The sequence below is a fragment of the Vulpes lagopus genome, chromosome 1, assembly GCF_018345385.1.
Source record: "Vulpes lagopus strain Blue_001 chromosome 1, ASM1834538v1, whole genome shotgun sequence".
Lineage (NCBI taxonomy): Eukaryota > Metazoa > Chordata > Mammalia > Carnivora > Canidae > Vulpes > Vulpes lagopus.
The window spans coordinates 127,786,035-127,806,641 of NC_054824.1; the positions used below are offsets into that span (position 1 = coordinate 127,786,035).

The 20,607-nt window shown below is 35.1% G+C and overlaps 4 protein-coding genes across 6 annotated transcripts in view; 2 read left to right on the forward strand and 2 right to left on the reverse strand.

Annotated features, from left to right (window-relative positions):
• DSC3 (desmocollin 3) overlaps nt 1-20,607 on the reverse strand; it is a 53,696-nt gene that overhangs the window by 29,751 nt on the left and 3,338 nt on the right. For 2 of the 3 annotated variants that reach the window (XM_041724272.1, XM_041724282.1), the window contains exons 2-6: nt 13,966-14,050; nt 11,511-11,710; nt 9,796-9,915; nt 2,512-2,667; nt 1,120-1,264 (exon numbers count right to left, since the gene is read on the reverse strand). In XM_041724272.1, the coding sequence (XP_041580206.1) occupies nt 1,120-1,264; nt 2,512-2,667; nt 9,796-9,915; nt 11,511-11,710; nt 13,966-14,050 (706 nt within the window). Of the gene's footprint in view, nt 1-1,119; nt 1,265-2,511; nt 2,668-9,795; nt 9,916-11,510; nt 11,711-13,965; nt 14,051-20,607 lie in introns of those variants that run through there. The other variant, XM_041724292.1, reaches the window with a different exon arrangement.
• LOC121472544 (G kinase-anchoring protein 1-like) lies at nt 3,367-4,514 on the forward strand. The gene is made up of 2 exons (XM_041723736.1): nt 3,367-3,547; nt 3,733-4,514. Exons 1-2 carry the CDS (start codon nt 3,367-3,369, stop codon nt 4,215-4,217), a joined length of 666 nt encoding a protein of 221 aa, XP_041579670.1. The 3' UTR covers nt 4,218-4,514.
• On the forward strand, nt 4,538-5,543 carry LOC121472562 (small RNA 2'-O-methyltransferase-like; the record flags this gene model as incomplete). Its single annotated transcript, XM_041723777.1, is given in 1 exon segment — nt 4,538-5,543. A coding segment is annotated over 1 exon segment (834 nt), but the record flags the coding sequence as incomplete, so codon positions are not given.
• LOC121472601 (zinc finger-containing ubiquitin peptidase 1-like) lies at nt 6,600-9,348 on the reverse strand. The gene is made up of 2 exons (XM_041723845.1): nt 9,186-9,348; nt 6,600-7,642 (listed from the first exon to the last, which is right to left on the reverse strand). Exons 1-2 carry the CDS (start codon nt 9,346-9,348, stop codon nt 6,786-6,788), a joined length of 1,020 nt encoding a protein of 339 aa, XP_041579779.1. The 3' UTR covers nt 6,600-6,785.

Sequence of the window (20,607 nt, forward strand, 5' to 3'; positions counted from 1 at the left end):
ATCTCTCACATCAAATCATCAATGTCAAATATAAAGGGGAATAGCAGATATTAAAATCTAGTGAAGATCTAAGTAACTACTAGAAATTTTAATAGGCAAGTGACCAAAACCATCCTTTATGAATGAGTTCACATTCTTTCAACTTTATGTGAATGGTTATTTTCCATTTTTTTAAGTCTCAGAAGACATCATGTATGCCACCATTTTAAGGGCCAACTAACCTGAACACTTGGTTTTCCAAGTGTCTGAACAAGTGTGATGTGTTTCTAAATTTATCCCTGTATTCATTCTAAATTGGAAGCAGTAAAGTGGTAGTTTTAAGAAAAAAAATAATACAAATAAGAGCTTTAAAAAAATTATATTTTCAGTAATGTTGTTTAACACCTCTCTAAAGAAAACCTAATAAAAATATCAGTATTGATTTTAATTTTATTATAATTCTATTCTGTATTCTGTAATTCTATTCTGTCCTCTCTAAGAGATGAGAACAGTGACAAACCCACAAAATGATAAAGTATATAAACTAAATATAATTCAAAGCTTGAAAAACTGTTACCTGCTTGTATAATTAATTGGTATCATATTGACAACACCAAATTCCTGTAATAATCTGTAGGTTATACTCTGTTTGGACATGATAGGATAAGTGTATTCTGGTAAATAGATACTGACTGGTTCAATATCATCAGGACAATCTGGTCTTGGGCATAAAAAAATCCAATGTCTCAAAAAATGTACACAAACATACTTAACATAAGACACTTTATTTTTGAAAGTTTCCTTACCATAAAGTATGAAAGGAAAAGACCACTATGAGTCTAGTAAGGATAGATTTAACTAAATGCAAGTCCTGAGCTTCTTTACCTCAAAAAGTAGCTTTAAGAAAACTGAAAAGTGACAATACACTGTGAAAATATTTGCAGTGTAACAATAGGTTAGTATCCTTAATATGTAAAAAGCATTTTTAAGTAGATTTAAAAAAAACAGTTAAGAGCAAGATAAACACCAAGGAAAGTGAAAACAAAGGAAATGAATATACATTTCCTAGAAGAAAAAATACAAATAACAAAAAAAAGGAAAATACATGCAAAAAAGTTCAATTTAAAAAAATGGTCTTACCAAGTTTGCTACTTTCTGGAACTTCAAAATTATAAATAGCTTCTGTGAAAATAGGGTGGTTGTCATTTTCATCCTCCACTCTGATGGGCAGTGGAAGAGGTAAGTCTGCTGAATACCCATCTGCAGTTGAGGCATAAGCAATCAACTGGAAAACAGGAAAAAGCAAGACCAATAGTTGACTGATATTATATTTTAGCAAGAGGGAACTCTGTGTTTCATCTGCTACCTTCTTTGAAAATCTTTTCAGTAATTGACCACTTAAAATTTCTATTAAATTATTTTTAATCATCAAAGCATCAAATTGAAAAACACTGAAAACGCAGTAAGAGGCATCCAGCATTTGGTAGAAATGGCTACACTTCAAATAAAACTCCAGAGTACAGTAAAGTCAGAGACAACTCTGTCCATTAGACTCAGATTATAGTCCTTATTCTCTCCATAATCAGAAAGCTATATTGGGGAGAATAATTAAACTCACTGCAATTGGAAAGATCCCTACTACATCATCTACTTAGAGCCATAATTCTCCATCCTGTAACTAACAAGCCCTTTTAATTGTTTTACCTCATAGATCACATATTTGTAAGAGATTTTTCTAACAAAACATGTTTACCAGTTTCTGCATTGCCAATTAATCAAAGGGCAATGTAATGGCAAACAGAATGTACTTCTATTCAGCATGTGATTACAACACCAAGTTGAAAATTTTCCACTCAAAATCAATGAAATGTCATGTGGTAAACATCAGTCATATTTGCTGACCAGCATTTCTTCCTTCTTCTAAGAAGAGAATCCCTCTTTCTTATGGAGAAACATCACCCCCCTGTACCACTGGGATGACCACATGACCCCAGAGAATCTACCATATTACACTGAAAACTGAGTTATTCCTCATTGACCATAAGCTAGCTTATCCATATCAGAAGGCTGGCTTATTGACCTTGTTTGGGTTTGGTCTCCCACTTTTGTTTCCTTATTTAGTTCTCAGAAATGATCAGAGGATCACACAAATGGAAGGAAGAACAACAACAAAAACAACAAAAATTAAAGAAAAAACCCAGAGCAGAAGAGGGAAGAAGACCCATCTAATCAATGGTGGCTACATCCTGGAAAAAAATATAGCATGACCAGGGAGAGAAAGTACCTCATAAACAAAACCAACTCTTGGAAATGTACTAGAATTTACATACAAATGCAAATAAACCTCTCTGCTTCATTTTAGGCATATCTAACAGAAGTTAAGATAAAGAGCAGACCAAATATTCCAAAATAGCACAATCTATTTCCTTTGAGTCTAAGAAAAGAATGTAAGAATATAGGAAAGAGTCCATGGAGTAGCAAAAGAAACATAGCTTAATCATTTAAAATCATGTATATCAGTAAAGCTCCTACATCAAAAACATCATATTCTTCACGGTCCACAGGCCGGGTACAATACAGATTTCCAGTGTCTCTTTCTATGAAGAATAAATTTAAAGGTTCTTGGTCAACTCCACGCCCACTTATTGAGTAGAAGATAGTATAGTTCTGTGCTGCATCAGATTGAACCTAAAAGGAAAAGAATATATATGTAAAAATTTTAAGTTAAAATCTGTTAAAATGCTATTTTTTAAAAAATGTAGCTTGTGCATTTATAGTTTTTACTTTTTTTTAATTTTACTAAAGAGCCTTTAGTAAAATTAGAATCACATTTATCACTTCATCAACACCCAAAACAATAAGGAGCATTTGGCAAAAGATTTTTTAAACTGCTCAGATTTAAAGAAAATAATGTTCAACAGAAAGAGTAACCAAAGGAAATGTAATTAAAAACAATAAACCATAATTTCCCATCTAGAGATTTGGCAAAGATACAAAAGAATAATAATACCCATTGTTAGCAGGAGCCATGCCATGTAGGACTCTCATATACTGGTAAAGGAAATACTAATTTGAATGTTCCTTAGAGAGGAAAACTGGCAAAAATTAAAAGAATGACACAGAAGAATAAACAAGGAAGACTCTTCCTGGCCGAGGAAACAAAGTTTTGCCTGGAGTGTTCAAGGAGCAGTAAAGAGGCCACTGTGGTTGGAGCAGAGAAAGCTAGCAGGCAAGAAGTAGGAGATGAGGCCACATCATGTAAGTGATTCCAATGGTGTTGACTATTCCCTGTAGTCAGGTGGGAATCCATTGGAAAATTGAGACCAGAGTAAAATATGTAACTGATATTTTAAAATGATAATACTTGGTGTTTTGTTAAGACTAAAAATGGGTGGATGGGTAAGCAAAAATGCAGAAGGAAGACCATTAGTTACTGCAAGAATTCATGGCAGCAGTAGAGGTGGTGAGAAATGCTTAGATTCTGGATATAATTTGAAGGTACAGCCAGCAGGATTTGCTGATGGGCTGGATGTGTGCTATGAAGATGACATTATGTCAGAGAGTGCGAGTATCTCCTAATATCTACTCTTCCCATGTTCCTTTGTATTAGAATTTATAGCTGAGTGCATGATTGCCCAAAAGAAAGACATTTCTCAGGTTCCTTTACAATTAGGTATGGCACATGAAAAGACTGGGTCAATGGGATATGAGCAAAAATTATATATGCAAGATCTAGACTGTACCCTGGAAAGTGAACTCAGTCAAAAGTTGTGAATAAAAAAGATAAAAGGAAGAATCATCAAGGAAAAGACAAACCTCTCACAGTATCACTCAAAGATTTTCAATCTGAAGATCACATTAGTAAAAAGACTGAGGAAGTAGTTCTGAAAGATGGAAGAATTGAAAGACTAAAGTTGGAACTTGAAAGGAAAGATGCTGAAATCCAGAAGCTGAAAAATGTGATCACTCAGTGGGAGGCAAAGTATAAAGAAGTAAAGGCAAGAAATGCACAGTTACTGAAAATGCTTCAGGAAGGTGAAATGAAAGATAAAGCAGAAATACTTCTGCAAGTTGATGAATCACAGAGTATCAAGAATGAGCTAACTATACAGGTGACTTCACTTCATGCTGCATTAGAACAAGAAAGATCTAAAGTGAAAGTATTACAAGCAGAACTAGCCAAATACCAGGGTGGCAGAAAAGGGAAAAGAAACTCTGAATCCGACCAGTGTAGGTGATTCCATTAGCCTATGAGGTCAACACAAAAATTAAAACTTTCAGGGTTTTGCAAAAATGTATATATTTAATGCTGTGCAACTGCTAAACTATGCAGTTTTTGTTGGAGAAACTTAAAATGATGAGCTCACTAACAGTCTATAATTTTATGTCCTTTTGGCTTAAAGTGGAAAGAAGAAAAATAGAATTCCAGCAGAACTCAATGATTATTGTTTACTATCCATACTTCTTATCACTTTAGTTTTTCATCAGTCAATAAAATTAATTTACTCTTCCAAAAAAAAAAAAAAAAAAAAAAAAAAAAAAAAAAAAAAACCACTTGTATCGTGGCTCTGCTGTACAGAAGGACTCTCGTTTGGTTGGATTTGACTAGATGACATGTATTGAATTGATAGAACATTTAGATTCTGAAGATCTGGCCAAGTTTCCTGAAGTTGTATTTGGTTATTATTCCCCACGTATCATCATCATCAGCACACCAAACTCTGAATTCAATCCCCTGTTTCCAGCATCAACCTTTAGACACTTAGATCACAAATTTGAGTGGAACAGAATGCAGTTTCAGACCTGGGCTTCGGATGTGGCAAATCTCTACAATTACTCAGTAGAGTTTACTGGTGTGGGGTCTCCACCAGCAGGAGCTGAGCATGTTGGGTACTGTACCCAGATAGGGGTCTTCCAGAAAAACGAAGCAAAGGCAACTGAATCATGCATTTCCACACCAGAGGAACATGTTTATGAAACTGTTTTTACAACAGCATATCCCAGTTTACAGGAGAAGAAAAACCTCCTGTTAGTTCTGAGCGCAGAGGTGTTAAGAGCCTCCAACTCTATGAGACTGAGGTTTATCGTCGATCCGAAGAAAAAGGTGAACGGTAGATTGGTGCCAGAAGACAGTTGCGTCCCACGGTACGGATTAATCGTCACCGACGCTCAAAGGGCCCAAATTGAGAGCTCCCCCAAGCCTTACTGTGTGGGAAAGAAATTCTACGTGCCCCTGGAAAGACTCATTACTTTTCCAAAGGTGAACCGCTTGGTTGATAGTGTCGAGCGGCTGCGCAGCCTCCTTTCCGAGGCGCTGAAGCTGAACAGGGATCAGAGTGCCCTCCAGGTGGACTTGCATGATCACTACTCACGGACCATGCTTTCCTACTGAAGCCGCGGACCTTAATGATAGGCTTAGTTTGAAAATTGTACGTTTAGGCAACTTAGTTTTGAATTTCCCTATCCTTGTGTGTTTTCATATGCTTTTTGGGGGTGGTGTAGGGTTCACGTTCACACGTTTCTGTTGTACCCGTGTTAAATGACTTAAATTTGTAAACTATGAAATAAAAATTTTCCACTGGAAAAAAAAAAAAAAAAAAAAAAAAAAAAAAAAAAAAGCACCAAAAGCAATTGAGCAGAAAATAGTATTATGAAGTTTGTTGATGGGCTCTTAAACTACAAACCTGGGATATAAAAAGAACTCCAGTGGGCAGTGTATAAACAAGGAGAAAACCTTATCTAAAAACAACCTGAAAAACTGCAGAGAAAGCAGCATCCTTGAAAAACAATGAGTCATAAAACTTTTTTTTCCCTTCTTCTGATGGACAGAGCATACAAAAAAGGACTAGCATGAATACTGATGATAGGTGTTTGTTTCCATTTTCCTGCCATTTCAGCATGTCTGGGGAAGGCTGAAGATGGTCTGTGTCAGGTTTAAGAAGTCAGGCTGTCTGATTCATCATGAAAAGGAATCCTCCAATTAAACACTTCTGGAAAAAAAAAAAAAAAAAAAAAAAAAAAAAAAAAAAAAGCAAGAGTGGGAATGTAAAGCATAACCTAATTCTCTTTCCTATAGAGATTCTATTTTATTTAAAATCTATTTTTACACTAGTTAGAATCCTGCTTTTTGGCCAAGTACTTGTCTTGCATGTCTGACCTTGCAGAAGCTGGGGTGGATCGTAGCATACTAATTAAGAGAATTAGAAGTAATTTACAAAGCTTGCTCGCTCCTCATTTTCCCATGATCACCTCCATCAAGCAGCCCTACCACCAGCTGGGAGAACAGAGATTTTCAGTACAGGTGGGATAAATGCTCTGAAAGTCTGTGCCCAGAGGAATGAGCAAATAGGCAGATGTTTCCAAACTACTTAAAGGTTTAAAATTTTTTTCCAGAAATAATCTTATCAAGATATATTAAGAAAATGTTTTTGAAAAAGGTCAGAGTCATGTTTGAATTTGACAAAATTACATAAGATACTGTTAGTGTTTTCTTCAGGATGGAAATGAACCACTTAATATATCCGTACTACCCTGAACAGTGAACTTGCATTAAAATAACCAAACTTTGAAAAAAGTTTTTTTTTTTTTTTTTTTTTTTTTTTTTTTTTTTTTTTTTTTTTTGCAAACAAAACAGTTTATTGAAATAGTTTCTAAACAGTGAGGTACTCGAGGTATGATTTGGATGTTTCAGAAATTGTAAGTTGAGTATTTAGAGAATTCAGATTCGTAAGCACTATGAGGGAGTTTATAGTATCTGAATTTGGAAAAGAAAGTAAAATCCCATGACCACTGCAATGCTTAATTCTTCAAGGAGTCTTCTCAGCTGTGAAGACTTGAGAAGCTTGTCTCCTGGCAATTTTCTCCTCAGAAGAAAGAACACCCTCTACTGCCACTATCTGGTACTGCTTATGTTTTAAATTTCCCACAAATTTCCGAAGTTGTTTGAGATTGCTAGCCTCTGTATCTTGCTTTAATAGTTTCTGCATTTCCCGAGAAGGACATCCAGGATCAAATATTAGTAAACATAACGTTCGATTTTTTCTCTCTTCAATTCCAACAACTGTTCGACTATGACCTTGATGCTGAAGATAGATAGGAGGTTTAGATGTACACACTACTTTTGGATTCCCTTCTCTCTCTGAAGAATAATAGTTCAATATCCATTCAAATAAGCGAGGATGGGTACCCAAAGGACCAGTTGACTTATGAAAATCAACAATGTGGCATTTTACCCGTAGGGAGGTCAGGAGTGTATATACTTCACATGCTCCAATCCAGGCCTTTGTTCCCTGTAACCTGTTCTTAAGTTGAGAGGCACCCTGTGGATCAAAACCTTCCTTCCATGCATCTTCAATCATAGACTGAATTTTTGGAATGCAAGGAATTGACATACCTTTCAAGCAATCATCATAAGCATCATTTTGCAGTAATGATGAAAGTAGCATCTGGAAATTTCTGTAACCACAACCCCAACCTTTGTCACCAAAAGATGAATGAAAGTGATCCACCCCTGTGGAAAGCCACACGCGTCTCACATCTGTGGCAGCATTCTGATAGTATCTATAAAGTGCTTCAATAATTCCAGAAGTTTTTGTTTTTCCATCATCAATACCAATAGCTAGAGATTCCATCATATCAGCTTTTCTTCTATGAAAAAGTGTTCCTCCATTTGGACACAACAATGAGCCATCTTAAACCTGCAGAGATGGCTAATCTAAAAAAGAAAGAAGTCTAGGTCCTTGGTGATTTTTCAAATTAGAATCTCTTTACCAGGGATCCCTGGGTGGCGCAGCGGTTTGGCGCCTGTCTTTGGCCCAGGGCGCGATCCTGGAGACCCGGGATCGAATCCCACATCGGGCTCCCGGTGCATGGAGCCTGTGTCTCTCTCTCTCTCTCTCTCTCTCTCTCTCTCTCTCTCTCTCTGTGACTATCATAAATAAAATAAAAAAATTTAAAAAAAAAAAAAAAAAAAAAAAAAAAAAAAAAAAAAAAAAAAAAAGAATCTCTTTACCAGCTCCTACTTTCACAGAACATAAATAAATCTCTTGTCATGCTTAAGCCACTCAGTGGCACTTTGGTTACTAATGAATTAGTGGCTACCCCATCATGGAGAAAACATGTCCCTTGGTTATGGATTCTGCAGTGTAGCCTGGATTCACTCTTGAAAGTTCAACTAAAGTTTGTTTCTTCAGTCCCTCCAACAATTCTGTAAACTACTCATACACTGTAATAAATCTCCATCTGTTAACTACTTAGAAGTATGTTCTCCACAAGCAAAACCTTACCTATCAAACTCTAATACTCCACAACAGAAAGAATGGAGGTGTCATTAACTGGGACAGGAGGATGTGTTTAAGAAAAAATCCAAACTTTTGGTGCTGTGTATGTCAAGTTTGAAATGTCCATTAAGTTTCTAAGTAGAAATATTAATTAGGAAGTCTGTCCCAGAAATATGAGGCCTTAAGTCTCCAACAGACAACAGTACTTAAAGCTATGAGACTGGATGCAATTACCACTAGAGTGAATATAAATAAACAAGAGACAAGATTCATGGGCTGAGCCCAGAACTCTGTCCAAAGTTTGGAGGGGGTAGGCACATAGCAATGAGGAAGAACCAGCAAAACAGCCTAAGAGTGGCCAGTGAGGTAAGCAGAAAACTAGGTGAGTGGCGTCTTACAAGGCAAGTGAAGAAAGTACTGGGAGAAGGAGGGAAGGGTCAGCTATGTCATATGTACACATGTCAAGGAAGTAAGGACTGAGATATAGTGACTGGCTTAGCAAGGCACAGGCTAAAATTAGTTATGATCCGTACAACTCCGGTAATCGGGAATCGCTTCTTAATATGCCTCCAGAGTGGTTAAAGTACAAAATTTGAAAAGAAGGAAAAAGGTATACCACTGAAGTATGAAAGAAACTGAAAGGATAGTTAAAAACATTAACAAGAAGGGGTCAGGTCACACCACTGGAATGAAACCTCAAGTACAGTGATAGAAAAAGGCAAGCAAGCAACCAGAGCCCTACCTTAACAACTGCTTTCAGTGTCTATGTTCCATTTAGATCTTTATGCAAAGTAAACCTGACCTGGTTAAAAATTTCTCCTTGTTTTAGGAAACAGTTAAATTCTCTGACAGGACACACTTGCCCCTTTATGGTTTGACCTCTACTTGCCTCTTGTGCCTCATCTCCCTGCCCCAACCCCATCATACCCAGGAGGACTGAGCTACCCAGGGGGCTGCTAAGGTGTTCGCCTTCACCTCTGTACCTCCCTCTTCTTCTTCTACAATTATCTACATGAACAACACTTCGCCATCCTTTAGGTCCTAGCTCAGATGTTTCCTCCTCAAAGTCTTTTCTTGATTTGTACCACATTTCATCCCAGAACTTGGTGCTGATCCCATGAATTCTCAGATCACCCAAATCATCTCTAATACAGCACCTATCACTCAGTATCGGAACCGTGTGCCTACTTCTGTCTTCCTTACTAGGCTGATGACGTACATGAGAGCCAGGGTATGGCTAAATTTATTTCTAGTGTTGTACTTTGAGCAGTGCCTCTGATGGGACATAGTAGGTGCTCAATAGCCAGCTGCTAAATGAATGAATAAAGTCATAAAGATAATTTAATGGCTGCAGTCCTTCTCATTATTATTAGTAGTTTTTTAGTGATTTTCTCATTTTACTCACTTTTATTATACTTCCTGAATATCTTAAATCAAATCTCTTTCTTTTTAAATGTCTAAAGAGTTATGAAACCTGGACAAAACAAAATCTAGGAATTAAAACACACCCAATCAAAAGAAAGACTGTAAAACTTACTTGTTGAAGAAATAATGGGAATGGGCCCAATGAATTCTCTAGCATTGAGCAGGGAATAGGAGCCCATCTCCTCTTGGAACGCCTGAGAACGGCTTCTTTAGTATGTCTTTTCCTCAGCACCTGAATTTAGAGAAAGAAAATTAAATAAATAAAAGCATCCCAGCCGACTTTATTTGAAAAGAAGTAGACAATCCATAAAGCTCATGCCTCCCTGGAGGCTCAATCTGGGGAGTTTCCACACTGAAGCTACAGGCCAAATAATAAGGTCTTTTTGATTAGATGGGGAAGAAAGAATGTAGTCACATTTTAAAGGTTTCATACTGACGAATTTCATTTTGTATACCATTCTAACCTGACCAAAATTTCAGGTGAGGGAAATCATCACTGCACTGTTTTTCTTCTTTCCTTCATAGAGATAGGGAACAAGTCCTCTTTAGAACATTCTAAAGACAGCCCGTTCTTTCTACTAAAACCTCATGCTCTCAGGAGAACCAGAGCAAGAAAAGGCATGTTCTTCATTCCCTTAACACTCCCATCTGTGCTCTCCAACATGGTAGCTCTAGACATATGTGACTATTTAAACTTAAAATGATTATAATTAAATAAAATATAAAGTGCCACCCTTCGTTTGTAGTAGCCGCATGTCTAGTGCTCATTAACCATTAATATTAGGCTATCATATCAGGTAGTGCAGGTTACAGAACACTTCCATTCCCACAAAAAGCCCCATTGGACTTTTCAGCGATTTCCATCTTATTTCATGGTGTTGCAAGAAAGCCGCTTTATTTCCTGACAATTAATCAATAAATAATTTTCTTGAATATTTATTAATGGGCTAAATAGTCATTTAAATTAATTTTGTCATGAATTCATTTAGCATCCATTCATTGTAATCCAGCCTAAATCTTTAATCATTTTTGTGACTACTTTCACAATGGCATTCCTTATGGACTCAAGATGTAGAATCTAGAACTGCCATGAATGACAGCCAATACTATGCCAAATATACATTCATTCATACTTATCCACACTTCAGGATTTTAACATCACAGTCACTGTGACACTTGAAATCAACCTCTTATGCACCGGAAACCCTGTTCTTAACATTAACATATACCTACTGACTTGAGTTAGGTATTACTGGGGCTATAAGCACAAAAGGGATCAATCAATTCATGCCCTGACATAACAATAGATAAATTGTTTGCACAAATTTAAAAAATCCAAATGCTTATAAAAGAGGGGTAACTAAACTGACAATGACACACAAAAGCAATTAGTTAGACTCCGGGGGGTTGAAGACCCAAAGAAGGTGCCATTTAGATTTAACAAAGCAAAACCCAAAGCCAATGTTTAGCCAGTGTTGGTGGGGGAGAAGTGGGAGACAGAGGGAGGAAGGGAAAGCAAACTGAACGGGAGGGAAAAGAAGAGGATAAAAACTGATTTATCCCTCTGTCCTCTTGGCAATTTCTAATGAAAGTATTTAAAATGAGGGGCACCTGGATGGTTCAGTGGTTGAGCTTTAGCTCAGGTAGTGATCTGGGGTCCCAGGATCGAGTCCCACATTGCGTTCCCGCATGGAGCCTGCTTCTCCCTCTGCCTATGTCTCTGCCTCTCTCTGTGTGTCTCTCATGAATAAATAAATAAAATCTTTTCTTTTAAGAATTTAAATGAAAAGAAAAACATGCCTAGAAATATCACTGCATTTTGAATACCTTCTTCTGATGTTCCAGGAGCACCTTAATCTCTTTCTGTGTCTGTGTCTTAGTGTCAGAAAGCCATATGGTGAAGGATCTTTTCTCATCAGACAACACCACAGGGCTAGCTGTGTAGACTGATCCATCATCTAGAACTCTGAAATCAGGGTCACCCGACTGGATGAGGTCTGCAGACCTGAGGCACTCTTTCAAATTCACTGCAAGCAAAAGTTTCCAAGCAGTAAAGTAGAAACAGAAGCAAAAAAGAAAAAAGAAGTGTGAAAACAATGTATACATTTTCTTCAAAATCATGAAGTAGAATAAAATAAACCAAGTCCTCTGCGTTAACCAAATATCTGAACCCATTTCTTTACATGTATAAAAAAAATGATTAACCTGGGACATCTGAGTAGCTCAGTGGTTGAGAGCATCTGCCTTTGGCTCAGGGTGTGATTCCAGGGTCCTGGGATCGAGTCCCACATTGAGCTCCCTGTGGGGAGCCTGCTTCTCCCTCTGCCTATGTCTCTGCTCTGTTTCTCATGAATAAATAATAAAATCTTTAAAAAATAATAAAATAGGGATCCCTGAGTGGCGCAGCAGTTTGGCGCCTGCCTTTGGCCCAGGGCACAATCCTGGAGACCCGGGATCGAATCCCACGTCGGGCTCCCGGTGCATGGAGCCTGCTTCTCCCTCTGCCTATGTCTCTGCCTCTCTCTCTCTCTCTCTCTCTCTCTCTGTGACTATCTATACTATAAACAAAAATTTAAAAAAAAAATAAAAATAAAATAAAGTAATAAATAAATAAATGATAATTGTCTTTCAGTTAAAAAATAATTCTTGACTTTATACATGTATTGAGTAAGGTGTTTTTATACCTTTATATGCTTCTAAAAGTTAATGAAAATGATGTCCCTATCACAGAGGCGTGTGTGTTGCAATCATGACAAAGCTGTGCTACCCCCCACGCACAGCTGAATAAACAAACAGAGTAGTTTTCCTTAACACTATAGTCTGAGTCATTTAAGACTCAACCAGAAGTTACAGACATGAGCCCAAAGAGGAACAGAGGGAATGAATTTGGTAAATAGTCCAATAAGAAAAGTCTATCACTGAAATCTTCCCACTGGCACTTTTCTGTTACAGGCCTCCTGCCAGTCATCAGCTCCCCTTCCACCCACAGTTCTGTGTGTTCCTATTCCTGACCTTCCAGGACCCCTCACTCAAACTCTAGAGTGTATCTTCTCTCCCTGGAGTTTTCCCTAGTAAAAATAATACAACATAAATATCAATTTAAGCAGTTCAAAACTCCTATCAAGAGTATCAAATTCATCTCATTCTTCAACATTCAGTTTTAACAACAACCAAACTGATACATGAATGCTCATTTAATAACCTCTCAAGGGATTATGGTTACCCATGTAAAGCCTTGTCACTTTAATCCCAATCTGTCACAGATGGAAACATTGGATCAAAAAGAAGTGAACATCTTTAGGAATGATGACATATTTCTCTCATCTTCCCATGTTTAGCATAATGTGAACCTCTTGGCCTCTCCCTGTTCTCTTTTTTACATCCTCTTTTTTCTTCCTTCCCATAGGAATTAAAGTGACCTTTGCTTAATAAAAATCAAATGAGACATTTAACCAGAAAATGGGACACTTTGCTGAAAAGGTGAATTTGGTATGTCTGGGATAAGCTATATCCTTTTAAATAAAACAAAACAAGATGCTTTCCTCTAACATTCCCTACATCACATGTAAAGTCCACCCAGGTAGAGTTTCCCAGCTGTTGGGAAAGTTTATAAAGTTCTCTAATTTCTCCATGTTGAAATGGTTGATTAAGTTCAGTTTTGAATGGAATGGCTCATCTTGTGACATTCCTCAATGCAGCATTAGTATTGATAAAAAAAAAAAAAAAAAAAGCAAACAAAACCTGCTGATTTTCTCAGCAACTTATCTCTACTTCTCTAATGCTTAGAATACTAGGATAATGAAAGGGTTATGTTCTACATTTTACTTTTTTTTATAGATTTTATTTATTTATTTATTTATTTACTTACTTACTTACTTACTTACTTAATTACTTATTTACAGCATGCGTGAGTGGAGGGAGGAGCAGAGGAAGAGAGGGAATCCCAAGCAGATTCTACAGCCGGCACAGAGACCAACGTGGGGCTAGATCTCAGGACCCCAGGATCACGACCTGAACCACCCAGGTGCGCCCTACATGTAACTCTTTATGTAATCCTTAAGCTATTAAAACATAAACAACTACAAAAATGTAGATTAGAACATTTGGAGCAGGATTCAATGGACTTATAAAGAACAGGATAGAATTTAAAAGTATCTTGAATTGTATTTAAGAATAAATAGATTAAGGGTAAAACCAAAAGGCAAAAATTGGATAACATGCACTCTTCTGCATAAGTAAACTAAACTTCTGTTTTAAAAACACTTATTTTGAAATTTCTCACCTCTGCCAACTATTTTGTCTGCCTCTAGCTTGGAAGGTACATTAAATATCACCTTTTTGCAGGCATCACAAGCAAAACTGAAGACCTAGAATTAAAAAAAAAAGTCACATTAATATAGTATAAAATAAAGATAAACAAGAAAAATAAGTCCTAGAGATCTATGTAGCATACTGCCTATAGTTAACAATACTATATTATATACTTAAAATTTTTGCTAACAGGGTAGATCTTATGTTAGGTGCTCTTATCATAAGAAAATAATACAAATAACAAATAAAAAGGATGAAAGGAAACTTTTAGACATGATGGATAGATTTGTCATAGATTGTGGTGATGATTTCACAGATGTATACTTACTCATACTCATCAAGTTGTATATGTTAAATATGTACAGCTTTTTGTATGTCAATACATACAATAAACCACTTCAATAAAGTGGTTTTTAAAAAAATAATAATGAACAAAACACATGATTATCTCAATAGATGCAAGCAATTAACAAAATCTAACCTCTATTTACAATTAAAAGCCGTCAACAAACTAGGAATAGAAAGGAACTTGGTCAACATGATAAAGGGCATCTATGGAAAACTTACAAGCAACATCATACTTAATGGAGAAAGACTGAATGCTTTCCTTGGACATCAGGAACAAAACAATGATGCCCTCTCTCACCAGTTCAACTCAACATTATACGGGGGCTTTCTAGACAGGGCAATTGCACATGCGCACACACAAACTAAAGGCTTCTAGATTGGGAAGGAAGGAGCAAGAGTCTCTATTTGTAGATGATTTGATCTTGTACATAGAAAATCTGAAGGAATCCACTATGAGAACTATCAAAAATAAACGAATTCAGTAAGGTTCCAAGATACAAAATCAACATACAAAAGCCAACTGCATCTCTATATACCAGCAATAAAAAAAAAAAAAATCTGAAAACAAAAGTAAGCAACTATTTCCATTCATAATAGATGTACCATCTTCATGGATCAGAAGATAAATTTCCAAAATTCACCAGAGTCAATGTAATCTCTATTAAAATCCCAAAAAGCTTTTTTCTCAGAAATTAAAAACTAATCCTTATAGAAATGCAAGGGACCTAAAGACCCACATAAACTTGAAAAGCAACAAAGTTGTAGGACTTACATTTCCCAATTTCAAAATTTACCAAAGATATAACAATCAAGACAGAGTGGTACTGGCATAAGGATAAACATATATAGGACTGAAATCCCATAAATTAGCCTTTACATTTGTGGCTAGCCAATTTTGAGCAGACTTCAGAAAGTTCCAAGAGAAATAAATAGTCTTTTCAAGGGTGCTGAGACAATTAAATATCCTCAATAAAAAATGAATTTGTACCCTTACCTCATACCTCATACCTCATATTATATAAGATTAATTCAAACTGGATCACAGACCTAAGGAACTAAAACTATTTATAGGAAAACTGTAGAATAAATCTTTATGATCTTGGGTCAGGCAATGATGTCTTCTAACACCAAAAGCATAAATGATGAAAGAAAAATTAATAGAACTTACTAATCAAATTTAAAACTTTTGCTCTTTAAAAAATAACATACAGAAAATGAAATTACAACCTACAGAATGAGAGAAAATATTTTCTAATCACATGATAAGGACTTCTACCAAAAAAATTTAAAAACATTTAAAACTCAATAATAAAAAGACAAACACCAGAAAAAAAGCGGGTAAAGGATTTGAATAGATGTTATCCAAAGAAAATACATAAATAGTCAATAAGTGGATGAAAAGATGCCAAACATCATTAGGCACTATAGTCATGCAAACTTAAATCACAATGAGATACCCACTAGGATGGCCAAAATAAACAAGATAGAAAAATAACAAGTGTTGCCAAGGATGTAAGAAAACTGGAACCTTCATGCACTACTAGTGGAAACATAAAATGGTGCAGCAAATCTGGAACATAGTTGGACAGTTTCGTAAAAAGCTAATCACATAATTAACATATAATCCAGAAATTTCACTACTACTCACAGGAAATGAAAACCTATATCTACACAAAAACTAGGACATGAATATTCACAGTAACATTATTTACAGTAGCAAAAGAGTGAAAACAATGCATGGGGCTATCTGTAAAAATACAAATAGATAGACAGAATGTGCACATTCAAATGCAATATTATTTAGCCATAAAAAGAGAAAAGGAACTGATGCAATGCTACAACACAAATAAACCTTAAAAACATGCTCATTGAAAGAAATGACACAAAGGAGTACATATTGTATGATTTTGTTTATACTAAATGTCCAAAAAAAGCAAATATATGGAAACAGACTAGAGTAGTTGCATAGCGCTGGGGTAGGACTGGCAAGTGACTGCACATGAGCATGAAGTTTCTTTTTAAGGTGATAGAAATATTCTAAAATTAGATTGTGGTAAAGATTGCACAGTTTGTAAATTTGTGAAAAGCTATTAAACTGTTTACAATACAGGTAAGTCCTTTGGAATATAAAGTATAGCATCAAAAACAGTTTTAAAAAATGGATTACATTGTCATTGATATAAAAAGTATTCTTTGCACGCCCACCTCTACAAATTGGCAGTGAGAAGCACTTTCAAATTTACAAATTTGCATAATTTCAGCAAGACAAAATTGGATAATAACTACAAAGTATTTCATTTCTGATATAATCAAATATAAAACAAATTCCTTTTCAAAATTAAAAGACTTTAAGTCATGGTGGTAACAAACTGTAAATATATATGCATATACATACGCATAACCAAATCTTTACTAATATGTGCTCTAAATGTTACTGCAATGTAAGATCTATCTTATTCCTGCTTGAATTAGTTAAGGAAAACAACTCAAAAATAGATTCAACATATAACAGTGTCATTTAATTTAAATATAACAAAAAAGTCACCCTCACAGAGTCATAATCAGATTGCTGGGAAAATAAAGCAGTAATTTATATGCTGTTAAAAATAACTCAACCATATTAAAAATGCTCAATTGAATATTATCCCTAAGAATATAGTTGTCACCATAGGTGAAAAATGGTTTTATTTAATAATGCACCTATTGATCCAACTATGTGTGAACTCTATAGTTGGTATTTCAGACTATCAAAAGAAAGCCATGTTCAATATATTTTAATCACAACTCTTTAAAAAGTATTTGAGGGACGCCTGGGTAGCTCAGTGGTTGAGCATCTGCCTTAGGCTCAGGTCATGATCCCGGGATCCTGGGATTGAGTCCCACATCCGGCTCCCCATGGGAAGCCTGCTTCTCCCTCTGCCTATCTCTCTGCCTCTCTTCTCTCTGTGTCTCTCATGAATAAATAAAATAAAATCTTTTAAAAAAAGGAGTTTGAAGTTAAATCTGAAATATTTAAGTCAAATAGAACATACTATAATAAATATGCATGTATTTATTTAGATTTTTTAATTAATATTTTGCAATTTTTGCTTCATTTTTTTTTTGTTTTTGTTTGTTGTTTTTAGTAAACTCTACATCCAACATGGGACTCAACCTCATGACCGAAATCAAATGCTTCATGCTCTTCCAACAGAGCCATCCAGGTGCCTTTTTGCTTCATTTTTTAAATTAAAATGTACACATATGTCTATGTTCTACTCCATTTCCATTTCTCTCTCTTAAGGAAGAGTTTTTTCGAATTTGGCATTTATACTTCCTCTGTCAGTTTTTGTACTTATTATTATATATGTATGTGCTTATAAAATATAAGCATATTTATATTATAAATATAATATATTATAATATATTATAAATATATTATATTTAATATAAGCATGCATCCTTTTGCAACTTGCATTTTTCACTCAACAATGAATTTGTTCACTCAACAATGAATACTCACTCAACAATGTATTTAAGATTTTTCTGTGACTATACCACAGTTTATTTTGCTCATTCCCCTATGATAGTCATTTAGATTGTATTCTTATTTTCCATTTTCTCTATTACAAATGACACTGCAATAAACAGCTTTGCAGGTACAGAATATTAAGATAGAAATATATTACTACAATTCCATTAACTATTGCCAAATTGCTGTCCAAATCACTAACATCAATTTATATTACTATCCCCCAGAATATTAGACCCTTCTATTTCTCACATCCTCCACTACAATTAATTATACTTGGCTTTTCTAATTTTTGCCCATTCTATAGGTATCAATTTAATGTGCATTTTCTTAATTTCTAGTGAGATTATAATTTCTTGTGTTAATTTGCCTTGATTATAATTTCTTGTGTTAATTTGCCTTTTACCTTCTGTAAATTATCCATTCCTCTCATTTAATCATTTCATGTATTATTCGTCTATTTTTATTACACTTTACTTGTAGGATATGTAGGTTGCTTTTTTATTCTTTTAGTGGTATCTTTCTGATAAACAGTGCTTCACTTTTAAGGTAGTCAAATTTATTAAGTATTTCCTTCAGGTTTTTTTAAGATTTTATTTATTTATTTAAGAAAGAGAGAGAGCACAAGAGGGGTAGAGGGAGAGAATCTTTAAGCAGACACAAGCAGATAGAGGTGCCCCTCTATCCCCACCTCCCTGCTGAGTCCCACTGAGCCCAACTGGAAGCTTGAGCTCAAAACCCATGAGATCATCATCTGTGCCAAAACCAAGAGTTGGACACTCAACCCACTGAGACACCCAGCACCCCTCCTTTAGTTTTTTTAAGTAGTCAATTTCATTAAACACTTCTCCTAGCTTACACTTTTTGTATTAATATCTCCCCCCTACCCTGTCATAAACATATTATCTAGTATTTTCTTTAAAATTTTTTAAAGTTACTTCCAACAGTTTAATCTTTTACTCATCAAGAGTGTGATGCACTGTAGATATCTAATCTTCTCTTTTGCCATATGGTAGACAACTATCTAGAACCATCACTGAGCAATTCTTTCGTTCTTAACCCACAATAATAAGGCTGCATACATCATATGCATGGACATCAATTACAGAATCTTTTTCTGTACCCTCTGAATTATTTCATCAATATATATGTTTATCTCTACATCAACTATCTATATAGTTTTCATTAATATAGCTTTATTATAAACTTAAGTGTTTGTTATGGTGACCCCAATCCCTATTATATCCTTTAAATTATGTTTGCTTTTGTTAGCGTCCTACTCTTTAAAAAAATTCTTATGATCAGCTAATTCCATAAAAAATCTTTCTATGTTTTTTATCCAGGAAACTTGTTTACTTTTACTAATTCCAGTAGTCTGTCAAGATAGTGTAGGATCTCCCATATAGCCAATCCTATAGCTGGCAAGATGGCAATCAGATTTCTTTCTTTAAATCCTTAACCTCTTTCATTATTACTATTACATATTTTATCTGATATATGTGCTTATCAGGACCTCCAGTAGAATACTGAATAGGAACAGCTATAATGGGCATTGTGGATTTTTTTTCTAACATTAAAGATAATGCTTTTACCATTTCACTATTCATTATGACTTCCTTCCTTCTATCCTTCCTTCCCTTTCCTCTTTTCTTTTCCATTCTTTCTTCCTGTCTTTTTTCGTTAATTAATTTTTGTTAGGCATACTTTAATGTGTTAAAAAAAAAGTTCATTCCCTTACATTCCCAGTCTGCTAAGAATATTTTATAGCAATTAATATAGTTTCTCACTTTTTTGAAACATAGTTTTTCTCTCTGAATATGTTATGTTAAAATACAACAATGGTTTTCTAAGGCACCTGGTGGATCAGTCAGTTAAGTGACCGACTCGTTTTCCACTCAGCTCATGATTTCAGGGTGGCGAGATCAAGATGCACTGGGCTCTATGCTGGGCATGTAACCTGCTTAGGATTCTCTCTCTCCCTCTCTACCCCTCCTCCCACTCATACATGCACACACACACATGATTGGTCTCTCTCTCTCTCAAAAATAAACAAAAAACAAAAAAATCAATAATAGATTTTGTAATATGAAACCATCTTCCCATTACTGAGACAAATCTTACATGGACATGATAGCTTTTTAAATACTCTATTGGTTTGGTTTGCTATTTATTTTATTATTTCAAATATATGTCCATAAGTGAAATCAGGCTACTACTTTTCAATATCATACAATCCCTATAAAATGTTAAAGACAATTCTACTTTTTTCTGTTCTTAGAAACAATTTATATACGGTAGAGATTATCTGTTCCATATAATTATGGAAGAATTTACCTATCACAGTACTGAGCTTGATGGATATGAAGGTGTCTGTGTTTCAAGATATTTAACTTTCAGTTCAATATCTTTAACGGTTTTGAGTCTATTTAGGTTTTGTATATCTCCTTGAGTCAGTTAGTAATTTCTTTTTTGCAGGAAATTTCTCATTATGTCTGTTCAAATTAATTGAAATAACACATTTAAATTAACTATTTATCTAAAACATCTGTCCTCTCTCTGACTATGCCTCCTTTTATTCCTAATATTGCTTTATCTTTGCCTTCTCTATTTTTTACTTGTTCAACCACAGCAGAGTTTATGTATTGTTTCAAAGAATAGCTTTTGGTTTGTTGATCCTCTGTGTTGCTTGTTTCTTTTAACGTTCTTTGTAAGATATAAATACAAAAGGCTATATATATAGCATATAAGCATGTT

Coding starts and splice junctions, on each gene's coding strand:
- LOC121472544 (XM_041723736.1), top strand. CDS start 3,367: ATGGGTGGATGGGTAAGCAAAAATGCAGAAGGAAGACCATTAGTTACT. Junction 3,548..3,732: donor CATTATGTCAGAGAGTGCGA/GTATCTCCTAAT, acceptor ACCCTGGAAAGT/GAACTCAGTCAAAAGTTGTG.
- LOC121472601 (XM_041723845.1), bottom strand. CDS start 9,348: ATGTGGTACAAATCAAGAAAAGACTTTGAGGAGGAAACATCTGAGCTA. Junction 7,643..9,185: donor GGGTAGCTCAGTCCTCCTGG/GTATGATGGGGT, acceptor GTCCAAATGGAG/GAACACTTTTTCATAGAAGA.